The sequence below is a fragment of the Hirundo rustica genome, chromosome 17 (genome assembly GCF_015227805.2).
Source record: "Hirundo rustica isolate bHirRus1 chromosome 17, bHirRus1.pri.v3, whole genome shotgun sequence".
NCBI lineage: Eukaryota > Metazoa > Chordata > Aves > Passeriformes > Hirundinidae > Hirundo > Hirundo rustica.
In genome coordinates, this window is record NC_053466.1 from 12,669,450 (window position 1) to 12,681,718 (window position 12,269).

At 63.1% G+C, this 12,269-nt stretch overlaps 1 protein-coding gene across 1 annotated transcript; it reads right to left on the bottom strand.

Annotated features, from left to right (window-relative positions):
* Positions 1-512: 512 nt before the first annotated feature.
* Positions 513-11,365, bottom strand: TBC1D10A (TBC1 domain family member 10A). The gene is made up of 9 exons (XM_040081219.2): positions 11,161-11,365; positions 7,932-8,031; positions 4,763-4,870; positions 4,533-4,639; positions 3,901-4,015; positions 3,622-3,687; positions 2,425-2,614; positions 1,997-2,151; positions 513-1,809 (listed from the first exon to the last, which is right to left on the bottom strand). Exons 1-9 carry the CDS (start codon positions 11,358-11,360, stop codon positions 1,417-1,419), a joined length of 1,434 nt encoding a protein of 477 aa, XP_039937153.1. The 5' UTR covers positions 11,361-11,365; the 3' UTR covers positions 513-1,416.
* Between the last annotated feature and the right edge of the window lie 904 nt (positions 11,366-12,269).

Here is a 12,269-nt window from a genome sequence, read left to right on the forward strand (position 1 = left end):
ATGGGAAGCTGAGCTCTGGGGTGTCATGGGATTAATTAGGGGTCCTGTTGAGCCACAGGAGCTGTGTTGGTGGGAGAAGGGGAAACTGGGAGTGCACCCCATAGCACCCAGCAGGGCCTGGCAGCCACCACTATCACAAGCTGGGGCAGGTCTCAGCCTCCTCCCATTCCACTTCAAACGGGCAGCCCTAAGGCTGGGTGAGACACAGGGGCTGGGCCACCCTCTGCGGTGACAGAGCAGTGACAGAGCAGTGACAGCAGCACGGCCCAGCCCAGGACACTGCCCAGCACCTGCCCGCCAGGACAAGGGCAGCCTGGGGAGACGGGACCCAGGGAAGGGTGCATGGTCAGGGTCCAGTGTAAATGGGATGTAGGGGCGTGCTCCCCAGAGATAGAACCATGGCCAGGGTGTCCCCCAAAGCTGGTAGTGGTACAGCAAGTGGGGTGACACCCTTGCCTCCTGCCACCCTCCACCCCCCATCCCAGGCCAAGAGAGGCGGGAGCCAGGGCTGCGCCTTTACACACTCGCTTTATTGACCCCTTTGTACAAAACTTTTCCCGCTTTATTTTACAAACCCACCACCTGCCCTCGGGGAGGGCAGGGGGGGCAGAGGGGACCCCACAACCAGGGAGCACCTGGCTGCTGCTCACCCACCCCATCTCACCTGCACTGGGGCCTGGGAGGGGCGGTGGTGGTGGGGTGAGCCCTGGCAGGGTAAACACTCCCCCTCAGCTGGGGGGAGCTTGGGGATGGGAGGGGATGGGATGGGGGGGCTTTAGCCCCGAAACTCGGCTTCAAATCCCGCCGCCTCTAGCGCATCCTGCCTCGGTCCCTGTCCTGCCTCGGAGGAATAATAAATAGGCTCAATGAGTAGGTAAGTTGGGTACTACATATAGGGCTACAGCTTGATATATCCTCACTAGATGAGAGGGGGGGCAAGGGTTCCCCTGGCTCCTCGCGTACCCCCAGTGCCCTGCGCCAGGCCTAAGTGCTCAGGAACCGGGGCTGGGGCTGCCCGGCTGGCGCAGGGTGGGGGCTACAGGAGGGACCCGGGGGGTGATGGGTCGAGGGGCTCTGGGACGGGGAGAAGGGCCCGAGGGGCAGCCCAGCCCCCAGTGTGGGGAGGGAGCTCGGGTGGCTCAGCCACCCCTGCCCCGGGGCTCCCACCGCTCGTGGTGCCAGCACCCTGCGGGGCGGGCACCCAGCGCAGACCCACGGGGTCCCCTTTGGTCACCACACCCGGCCAGGCCCCACGGATGCCCAGAGAGGGCCACGCCGTTCTCACGCGCAGCCCCCCGTCCCATCCCTCCAGCTCAGAGCCCCCAGCGCCGGGTGCCGGGGTCCCCCTCGGCGTCCTCGCGCCCGGGTCCGTGCGCAGCCCCGCTGAGCCCGGCTGCCCGGGGTGTGGGCCGGGCCCTACAAGTACGTGTCCTCGCTCTCCCGGGAGCTCAGGCTCTCCTTGGACTGGTGGTGGGGGGAGACCTGGGGGTGCAGCAGCTCCCGGGTCGTGCCGGGCGCCCCGTTGCCCTCGGCCTCGGGGCCGTTGGCGGGACTGGCCGGGCCCTTGTCCCGGCTCTTCTCCTTGCTCTTGCGGGCCTTGGGCACGGGGGCGGGCCCGGGGGAGACGATGATGGAGGGGACGGGCTCCAGCGCCTTGCGCGGCGCGGGCTCCGCCTCGCTGATGGCCTTGGCGCCGTGCAGGCGCGGGGGGGACTTGCACTGCAGCTCCCCGTGCGTCTCCCGCCACTTCTTCAGCTGGATCAGGTGCTCCCGCTCGATCTGACGCTCCGTCACCGGCAGCTCGATGACCTGCGGGGACACTCGTGCCATCAGCGCCTGCGGGGCTGGGCGTGGGATCCCCCCCAGGGCAGAGGACACCGCTAACCAAGCTTTTTGGGGGCTGCTCCCTGTGCTCTGCCCAGCCAGGGACAGCCCAGAATGGCAGCACTGGCCAGCCGGGTGGCACTGGGCTCCCAGACCGTCCCCAGCGCCTCACCTCCTGCACCAGGAAGGCCTCTTGCATGATTTTGGGGCTGAGGGCCCTCAGCCTCTCCATGGTCTCATACTGGCCCTGGCAGGATTTGAGCTTGTCCGAGGAGCCCAGGGTGTGTTTGAGCAGCACCAGGCCCACCCGGAAGATGATCTTCACTCCTGCAAGAGGAAACGTGAAGCAGTGAGTACCAGGCAAGACAGGGTGACGCTGCCACCGTGTCCCTCAAATGCTGTGGGGCAGCAGATCCCAGTCCCACTGCCAGGACACACAAGAGGGTGAATTTGGGATGTACATGCCTCCTAACCCCCAGGAAAACAGCCCATCTCCACCCCAGGCATGTGGCTGCCCCAAACCTGCCCTGCTACAGGTCCCATGGCCATGGGGAGCGCAGCCACCCCGGGAGGAGGAGGAGGGTGCTGGGGAGCTCCCACCTTCACAGAAGAACATGTCCCAGACACGCAGGACGGAGCTCCAGGGCAGCGTGCGGGAGAAGGCGCACATGAACCACTCCGTCATGTACAGGATGGGGTCGATCTTTTGCTTGCTCAGGTGCTTGTAGGCCACAGGTGAGACCTTGTGCAGCAGTGAGAAGAGGATCTGTCCGTCCAGCTGGATGGCTTCCTGCAGAGACAGGGACCAGCACCCAGTGAATGCTCCAGCCCTGGGATCAGCCCCCAGTGCCCAGCCCCAGCAGGGGCAGCCAACCTCCACATCTGGTATGAGAGCAGAGCTGTGTCCCACGGATACTACACTGAGGGAGCCATCCTTGAACATAGAATGCTTCTGGGAGCCACGGAACAGGGAGACTGTGGGAATACCCAGCACCTCCCCAGACCCCTTCTTTCCCCTGGGTAAGGAGCTGGACAAGTTTTTAGCCTGGAGATGCAGAATTGTGGAATGGTTTGCGTTGGAAAGGACCTTCAAACTCATCTCACTCCACCCCATTGCCATGTGGCACCTTCCACTATCCCAGGCTGCTCCAAGCCCTGTCCAACCTGGCCTGGAACACTCCAGGGATAGGGCGGCCACAACTGCTCTCGGCACCCTGTGCCAGGGCCTCATCACCCTCCCAGGGAAGAATTTTTTTCCAGTATCCCATCCATCCCTGCCCTCTGGCAGTGGAAGCCATTCCCTGTGTCCTGTCCCTCCAGCCCTTGTCCCCAGTCCCTCTCCAGCTCTCCTGGAGCCCCTTTAGGCCCTGCCAGGGGCTCTGAGCTCTCCCTGGAGCCTTCTCCTCTCCAGGTGAGCACCCCCAGCTCTCCCAGCCTGGCTCCAGAGCAGAGGGGCTCCAGCTCTCAGAGCAGCTCCACGGTTTCCTCTGGACTGGCTCCAGAAGTTCCAGGTCCCTCCTGTGCTGGGCCCCAGGGCTGGGGCTGCACTGCAGGTGGGGTCTCACCTGAGTGGGGCAGAGGGGCAGAATTCCCCCCTCCCCTGCTGCCCATCAGCCCAGGACACAAGGCCAAGGCATGGCCATCTCTCACCAACCAACATCCCCAAGTCCTTCTCCCCAGGGCTGCTCTGGATCCCTTCATCCCCAGCCCAGACTGATCCTGGGGGTTGCCCCAACCCAGGTGCAGGATCTTGCAGGTCCCTACTGCTGCTGAAAGCACCATGAGCCCTTCACTCACCAGTTTCTCGCTGTAGTAGCCGGGAAGGTACTTCTCACAGATCTGCACCAGGCACCAGAATGCTTGCTGCAAGCCAAGGGACAGCGGGTGAGCACCCAGAGGACGTCCCTGCGGCCCCCTCCCTGCTCCCAGGGACCACGGGAGAGGGTGGGAGGCAGCAGAGCACCCCTGGGGCACTTTGGGTTGCCCTGAGCCGGGCACCCCACTCATCAGCACCCCCCTACAGCATCCCACACCCTCCAGAAGGTGCCAGCCGTCCCCTGAGTGGCGTGCCCGTACCTCGGCTGGCATGTGCATGAGCAGGACGGCGGCGATGGGCGCCTGGGCCTGGCAGTACCCCTCCTCCGGGCGGTACAGCGTGTACGCCTTCAGCACCCGGAACAGGTCCTGCTGCCTGCGGAGACACCCGGGCACACGGCATGGATGTGGCCCAGCAGCCTTCCCTGTGCATCCCAGGCACGAGGCTGGGTCAGTCCCAGCTGGCAGCCCTTTCCCAGACAAACCCAGAGCTCTGGGAAGCCCTGCCCACAGAGTGCAGATCCTGCCTGGATCTGGGAGGGGAAGCATGGAGACAACCATCCGGCCCACAGGTGAGCCATGGACAGGAGGGACCCAGCTGCAAGCACAGGGGCACAGATGCTCCCCAACACAGTGGGAGCAGCATTTTCCTGGTGAAATGGAGACTGCAGGCTGTCACCTGCTCCCTCTGCCCTCCTGCCATGGCAATTCACAACCCACCGGGTGTCAGAGCTTGTCTGAGCCATCCTGTTTTCAGTCAGTGGATGCTCTGTGACTGTGGAGTATAGGGAACGTTGGAGGAATGGGGAGGACACCGGGGACACGAGTGTGGCTCCATGAGCTGCGATAGACAGTGCCCACCCCATCCACAGACACACAGCAGCTCCACATACCCATGGCCTCCCCGTGAGACGAACATCTCATGGAAGGGGAACTGCCGATGGAGATCCCGCTCGATCACATCCAGCCACTTCGGATCTCCTGTGAGGAGGTCCAGTTCCTGGGGAGGGGAAGATTGGGGTGAGCAACAACACCTTTGACACCCCCTCAAGATGTCTGAGATCCCACCATACCCCCAAGCCCGAGCAGCAGGTGGTGCAGGAGGGTCCCTGGCAGGACTCACATCAAACTTGCCCATGTTCTGCTCCAGCTTGACCTTGCTCCCAGAGAGGTACTGCCAGGCACGGCCCCGCAGCGAGGGCGGGATCCCCTTCTGGCACCGCAGCCGGATCTGCGGGAGAGACACAGCTGTCACGGGAAAATCACGGAGCACTGGGAAACAAAGACACTCCTGGGGCAAGGTGGGAGCCAGGCCAGCACCACGGCCACAGGCTGGTCCCCTGCTGCTTCCCAAACAAGAAAATGTGTCCCTCAGTGCCCGGGATGCAGGAAAGGCAGTCAAGGCTGCACCAGCAGCACGAGGGAGCTGCCAGAGGCCCAGCAGAGGCTTTGTGGCTTGCAAACAGCTCCAAACAAGCCTGGCACTGCCTCAAAGCCAGATCCTGCTGGGAGCTGGAAAAGCAAACATTGGAGCCAAGGTGGGAAGCAGGTGGCTCTGTCCACATGGGAAGCACTGAGGACTCAAGGGAGGCTCCCCAGCCCCCAGTCCAGACCCCCACTCCCCCATGGGGACATAGAAAGCAGGGATGTGCACTCTGACGAGTGTCTCAGCCTTTCCACCTGCTCAGCCTGGGCAGAAGGGCAGGTCTGCTCTTATCTCCATGCATGGCCAGATCCTGAGGCCCCTGGGGCCAGCTCCATGCCCACGGTTTCCCGTGCCTCTGCTTTCCTTGGCACTGGGCACCAGCCAGGACCAAAGTCCAGGCGAGGCAGTCGGTGCCTGCCCTGCGTGGGGAGCTGAGCCAGCTTAGCCCTGGTGCTGCCTGCACCAGCAGGGACCAAAACGGAGCGCCCAAAATCCCACCCCAACTCCACAGCAGCAGCTCCAAATCACAGAACCATGGAACGGTTTGGGTTGGCAGGGACATTAAAGGTCATCCCATTCCATGGGCAGGGACACCTCCCACTGTCCCAGGCTGCTCCAAGCCCCAGTGTCCAGCCTGGCCTTGGGCACTGCCAGGGATCCAGGGGCAGCCACAGCTGCTCTGGGCACCCTGTGCCAGGCCCTGCCCACCCTGCCAGGGAACAATTCCTGCCCAATCTCCCATCCAGCCCTGCCCTCTGGCACTGGAAGCCATTCCCTGTGTCCTGTCCCTCCATGCCTTGTCCCCAGTCCCTCTGCAGCTCTCCTGGAGCCCCTTTAGGCCCTGCCAGGGGCTCTGAGCTCTCCCTGGAGCTTTCTCTTATCCAGGTGAGCACCCCCAACTCTCCCAGCCTGGCTCCAGATCAGAGGGGCTCCAGCCCTTGGAGCAGCTCCATGACCTCCTCTGGACTTACTCCTTCAGCTCCACATCCCTCTATGTCCTTCTCTCCACAGTCCTCAGCCAGGGCATGCAGCAAAGTGGGCCCCACAAGCCTGGTGCTTTCAGCACAGTCACCCCCTGCAACACCCTACAAAACCCCAGCACAACCTCCACTCCTCATGTCCCCGCTCAGATGGCACATGCCAGCAGTGCCAGGGCTCTGAGAGCAGTGGCCAACAGCTCCCAAATTCTCCCCAAGCCTCTCCTGCCAGCCCAGGGCTGTGTTTCACTGTTTGCTGGAGCAACTGGGGAGCAGGTGGTTGTTTCCAAGCACAGGACCATCACCTCCCCAGGGGCTTTGCTGCTCCCTCACTGGTTGTTTACACGGTGCCTTTGTGCTGGCAGGAAACACAGCGGACGATGCCCAGGGCTGCCGTGGGCAGCTCCATGGCTGCTGAGAGCTCCCATTTCCAGCCAGCTCCCCTTCCTGCTGACTGAGCTGCCAGGAAGGAAACCGCCTCGCTGGGTTTTGGTTGGGCAGCCCCTCCAGCTGGCTGGGCCCAAGCAGCTCATCCCCTTGGTCCCACATGGGGTCCTGCTGTCACCCCCGCGATCCCACCGTGATCTTCCAGGGACTGGGAGTGTGTCTGGGCTGAGGGAAGCTGAAAACAAGGTGAAGTCAGAGTGCTGCTCATGCTGGGAGAGCAGTGGGAGCTGCCCACCCACATGTCTGCCCTCCTTCCAGCACGCGGTGCTGGCACAGCTCAGCACCATGAAGGATGTGGGGTCAGGCTCCGCTGGGATCGGGGCCAGGCAGGGAGCGTTTTGGGATGCTGGAGTGCTGCAGGTGTGAGCAAGCCCGGCAGGAGCTGGCCCAGGCATCCCTGGGCTGCCTGCCAACCCTGGCGAGGCAGCCAGAAAAGTACTGGGGTTTTTCAGAGGCTCACGGAGCTCCCCCAGAGCAGCAGGGACCTGCACCAAGCAGGCTCCTGCCAGACCAAAGATAGTTGACAGCATCCAAGGCCAGGCCTGGCAGCCTTCCCTGAGCAGCCCCAGGGATCCAGTCACAGAAGCAGCATTCTGGAGCAGCCTCTCCAAAGCTCCAGGCACAGATTTTTGCTGCAGGACAGACTATACAGCACATCAGCCCCATGGAGACTCCAAGAGGCTCGGCCCAAGCACAAGGGAGTTGCTGTGGCTGGCACAGGGCTGCTGGAGCACTCACCCCATCCTGGAGGGCAGCCTGTGGCACACGGCCGGAGAGTGGCAGAAACTGCCCCTGGAACAAAGCGCCCGCCTGCCGTGGCCCAGAAAACTCTCCCAAATCCTTTAGGAGCAGCCAAGAAACAGATGAGGGATTCCGGTGTCATTCACCAGGCACTGAGTAGGGACAGCGCTCTGGGCACATGCCGGCAGCCTCACTGCTCCCAGAAGACACACAGCAGCAACCCTGGACTTGCTGCATCCCAATTCCCACCTCATCTGCAGGCTCAGGGGATCAGGGAGCACCAGCAAACTAAGCCATGGAGCCAGCACACCAGGAGCATCCCAGGGACCCCAGTTCGCAGACCAGTGTCACGCGCACCAGGCTCAAACATTTCCTACATGGAGCTTTTTTTGGTCTGCAAGACACTCAGAACAGAAGTTTCCATGAGCAAACAATTCCCATGGCTGCCTGCAGGCAGCCAAAGAAGCCCTAGGAAGGCAGGAAAGAGTTGGAGGCAGAAGTGGGCTGGCTTGGGACCACTCAGCCCCCCCAAACTCCAGTTTCCAAGGGGAATGAACAGCCCATTCAAGCCAACAGCATCATCCAAAGGCATATAGACTTTGGGGAGGGAATCACACGACACCAGGCTGCACCAAAGGGACACCACTGTGCCTGGCTGTCCCTTGCTGCCACCTCCCAGAGGGGACACGGCTGTAACTTACCTTCTTGTGTTTCTTGGCCATCCATTTGTCCCAGTTGTTGAGCATATCCAGCCACTTGGACTCCCGCTGCCGGAGCACCTCCAAGGGCACCTCCTCCAGCCTGTGGGACCAGGAGGAAGAGGCCAGTCAGTGGTGTCTGGCTCTCCATATGGTGCTGAGCCCCATGGCCTCCCGAGCACCCTGGGTGCCCCCATGCCCAGGTGGCTGCACTCCTCAAGGCTCAGGACACGCTCGGCAGCACCGGCGTTTCGGCAGCTGCCGGAAGCGCTCGCCACCCGTGAGTGAAGTCACTGCACCAGCACAGCAGCTCAAATCTCTCGGGAGCAGCCTGCACTGCACACACCATGTGCTGCAGCATCCCCAGGGACACGCCAGGAAAGCGAGGGATGAGCGAGACCTGATTCCTGTGGCAGGGGCTGGCTGCACACGGACAGAGCCAGGGCCATAAGCATCGTGTCATCACACAGCTCCAGCCACACCGTGCTCCCAATGCCTGGCGCTGCTCCAGGCCCGGCGCCGAGCCCGGACCAGGGTCCTTTAGGAGGGAGGGGAGTGTTTTCCAGAAACAGCTCAGCCTAGCCAGGGAATCTGATTTAACCCTGCTGAGGCAGGGGGGATACTGCTGTGATGCCAAAGCCGGCACCATGGCCTCCCACCCCCTATGGCACCACATCTGCAGAGATGGGTGACAGGCAGCTCGGGCAGGCCCAGGCAAGGACACCCAAGGGGAGCAGACACTCCTTCAAGCCATCAGTGAAGACTCGATGCCTTCCCAGGCTCTGCTCCACACTGTCCTGTGGCCATGCTAATCTCAGGAAGAGTCAGATCCTTCCTGAGGACCCGAGGACAGTGGCCTGGCGCTGAGCATCCTCCAACACCCAGCCCCACTACAGGACATGCAGGCCCTGTCTCCTCTCTCCGAATTCTGAGCCGGAAAGCGAGCGGCGTGGCGAGTCCAGGGCCGCATTCAGCTGGCAGCACTGCCCTGTGCCCTGCCCAGCCCTTCCCCGCCGAGTCCCACCCACCGCAGAGGGTCGGACGGGGCGAGCGCGATTGTTCCGAGAGCAAACCCGCTCCCAAAGGATCTGCTTTGCTTGGCTCCCCTCCCTCCCCAGCACGGCCAGGCATGGCCGGCAGCTCCCCAGTCCGGCACGGGGACGGAGGCAGCGCTGGCCTCCGGCCGGGCTCCGCGAGGCGTGGGAAGCTCGGGAGCGCGGGACGCTGGATACAGGAGCTGGCTGTGGGCCTGCTGGAGCCCTGCCAGCACAGACTGGAAGCTGTTCCCAGCTGATGGCTGCTTGGCAGCGGGCAGGGAGCGAGGACCGGCTGCATTTCATATGGCCCAGGCGGGAGGGCGGGGGCACTCCAGGCGGGCAAGTGACAGGATGCCCTATGCCAGGAATGCGCCCCTCTGCATGCACACTGTGGGTGACATCCCCACAGCTCGGCCCTTCGCCGTACCCTCAGACCCTCCGTGGATGCTGGGACGTGCCCTTCCTGTGCTTCCCCTCCCACTAGAGCAATCCCAACTCTGCCAGCCACAGCAGGAGGTCATGTATTCCCTTCATCTGCTCCTGGACAGACAGTGAGCCAAAAAAACCCTTGAGCAGGACACGACTGGGCCCCAGCACATCTGTGGGGTGCTGCAGGAGGCTCAGTCCCCAGAGACTGCAGCCACCACACTGTCAGCACGCTTGGGAGCAGCCACTACCCTCCAGCACCACGACCTTCATTCAGAGTTGCTGCTGCCTGCTGCAGGGCCAGGGACAGCCACAGGAATGACAGCCAGGACAAGCATCCCCTAAATGTGGTGTGTGGCCAGGACAGGGTGCAGCATCACGGGAAGGAGAGGTCACACCACTCCTGCAGTGCTGAGAGGCAAGGTTTATCACCCGGAGCGATGCACCTTGCCCAGCGCCAACATTCCAACCTCCAGCACCTTTTCACCCCACAGACCCACCCAGTAACACCCACAGGCTATGGGGGGTAAACACTGTTCCTCACAGTCAGGGAAACTGAGGCACAGGTGCCAGAGAACTCAGGTGTGCAAAAGGCAAAAAGCCCGCTCCAGGCGATGTCCCAGCAGGAGAGGAGCTGGCTGCCACGCGCTGCTCCCACTGCCATGCTGACTTTCTCTGGGCGTTGCTGTGAAAGCAGGGCCAGGAAGGCAAACACCAAACACGCTGCCGAACCAGCCTGACAGCAACAGCACATTCCTGGGTGTCAGCACCGCCCTGGGGCCCAGCACCTCGGGTTAGCCTCACTTCCTCCAAGGGTTTCCTCCAGTGAGTGGGGGTGACTACGGCACCTTTGCCAGCACTGCCAACAAGGGGTCCTTGGTAGGACACCACAGCCTGGCCTCCTTGGCTTGACAGAGGCCAAAAGTCCACTGGAATCAGCGCCTGGAGCTGACCAGACACTGACCTCGGTGTGCTGGCAGCTCCCGGAACCCAAATGGGGTGGACACCACTTCCCATTCATTCCCCCTCTTCAGAGGGAGATGAGAGAGCTGGAACAGCTTTTAGGACTCTTCACAGAGCCATCAAAACATCATGGAATGGTTTGGGGTGGAAGGCATCTTAAAGCTTATCCAGTGCCACCCTTGCCATGGGCAGGGACACCTTCCTCTGTCCCAGGCTGCTCCAAGCCCCATCCAACTGGCCTTGGACACTGCCAGGGATCCAGGGGCAGCCACAGCTTCTCTGGGCACCCCGTGCCAGGGCCTCAGCACCCTCACAGGGAACGATTTCTTCCCAGTTCCCACCTATCCCTACCCTCTGACAGAAGGAAACCATTCCTCCTTATCCTGTCACTCCAGGTCCTTGTCCAAAGTCGGGAGTCCAGCTTCCCTTGCAGCCCCTTTCGGCACTGGAAGAGGCTCTAAGCTCTGCTCGGAGCCTTCTCTTCTCCAGGCTGAACACCCGCAACTCTCCCATCCTTACTCCCTTGTTCAGGTCCCGGCCGCTGCGGCCTCCGCCACGGGCACGAACCATGCCTGACACCGGTGCCGGGCGGCCCCGCGCCCATCCCGGGGGCGGCTGGGACAAACCCCCCGGGGCGGGGAGAGCCGCGGCCGGCCCGGCCCAGCCCCAGGCCCGGCCCTGCGGGGGCCGAGCGGCCGAAGCGGACTGGGCCGGGCCTGGGGCGGCTCCTCTGCGCCTCGACGCCCCAGTCCCCCCCCGGCCCCTCACGGCCACGGCCCCGGCCCCCCCTCACGGCCCCCACTCACGTCCCCTCGGCGCCGCGGCTACCAACGATGAAGCCGAACTTATCGACGCGCCGCTCCTCGGGGCCGCCGCCGTTGATCTCGGAGTCGGAGCCGAGCGAGCTAAGCTCATCGCCGCCAGGGTCGGCGAGGCTCTCGCGGGTGCCCGCCAGGCTGCGCCCGCCGGGCGAGCTGGGCCCGCCGCCCCCGCGGCTCTTGGCCATGGCGGCGCCTCAGCGGCGGCGCGGCCGCTCCGCCATGCCGGGACACGGCGGCGGCCACGCCCCGCCCCGGCCACGCCCCCTCGCTGCTCCACCATTGGGCGGGAGCAGGGACTCGACCAATCAACCTCCAGGGTTGCGGAGAGGAGAGCCCGCCTCCGAAGCTGATTGGTCGAGAGGACGAGGGGAGCTGTCCGTCAAGTGCCGGCGGGTGCCGGTGAGGGGCGGGGCTCCGTGCGCCGGCAGTGGGGCGCAGCTGGGGCGGGAGGTGCTGGCACCAGTACAAGAGATAACGGGATGGACTGAAACCAGTACGAGACATAACGGGGCTGTACTGGGACCAGTACGAGACACCACGGGATGGACTGGGACCAGTGTGAGCAATAATGAGCTGTACTGGGACCAGTACGGGCCACAACACGCTGTACTGGGTTCTGTATGAGATACAACACAGCTGTATTGGGACCAGTGTGAGATAAAATGAGCTATACTGGGACCGGTACGGGCCATAGCAGAGCTATACTGGGACCTTTATGGGGGGCCGTAGCGGGACCAGACTGAGCCTCAGTGTGGCTGTGCTGGGGCTGTACTGGGAAGGCACTGGCATTCCAGGAAGGCTGGATACTGGGGCTGCAGGAGAGTTGTGCTGGGAAGCACTGGGGCATACACCAGCATGGGGCAGGGATGGGATCTGTTTCCCTCTCCAAAGCTGTCCCTGCCCTGCAGATCCCACAACGTCACCCCAAAGTCCCCATTCACAGCACCTCAGACAGGTAAAACCAGCCTGGCTCTCTCAAAAATAAACACCAAAGGATCTGCAGGAGACTGGGATGTGCTGGGACCTGTCCCAGGTAAAGCCTTCCAGGGGCAGGTCCATCCCACCGCCAGCTGCTCCTCCAGAGCCCAGCTCTC

Bases quoted from the DNA above. Each gene is read 5' to 3' on its own strand.
- TBC1D10A (XM_040081219.2), bottom strand. From the start codon at position 11,360: ATGGCCAAGAGCCGCGGGGGCGGCGGGCCCAGCTCGCCCGGCGGGCGC. The intron at 4,640-4,762 runs GTGAGTCCTGCC...TCCCCTCCCCAG, and splicing joins AGAACATGGGCAAGTTTGAT to GAACTGGACCTCCTCACAGG. The intron at 3,688-3,900 runs GTACGGGCACGC...CTTGGCTTGCAG, and splicing joins TCATGCACATGCCAGCCGAG to CAAGCATTCTGGTGCCTGGT.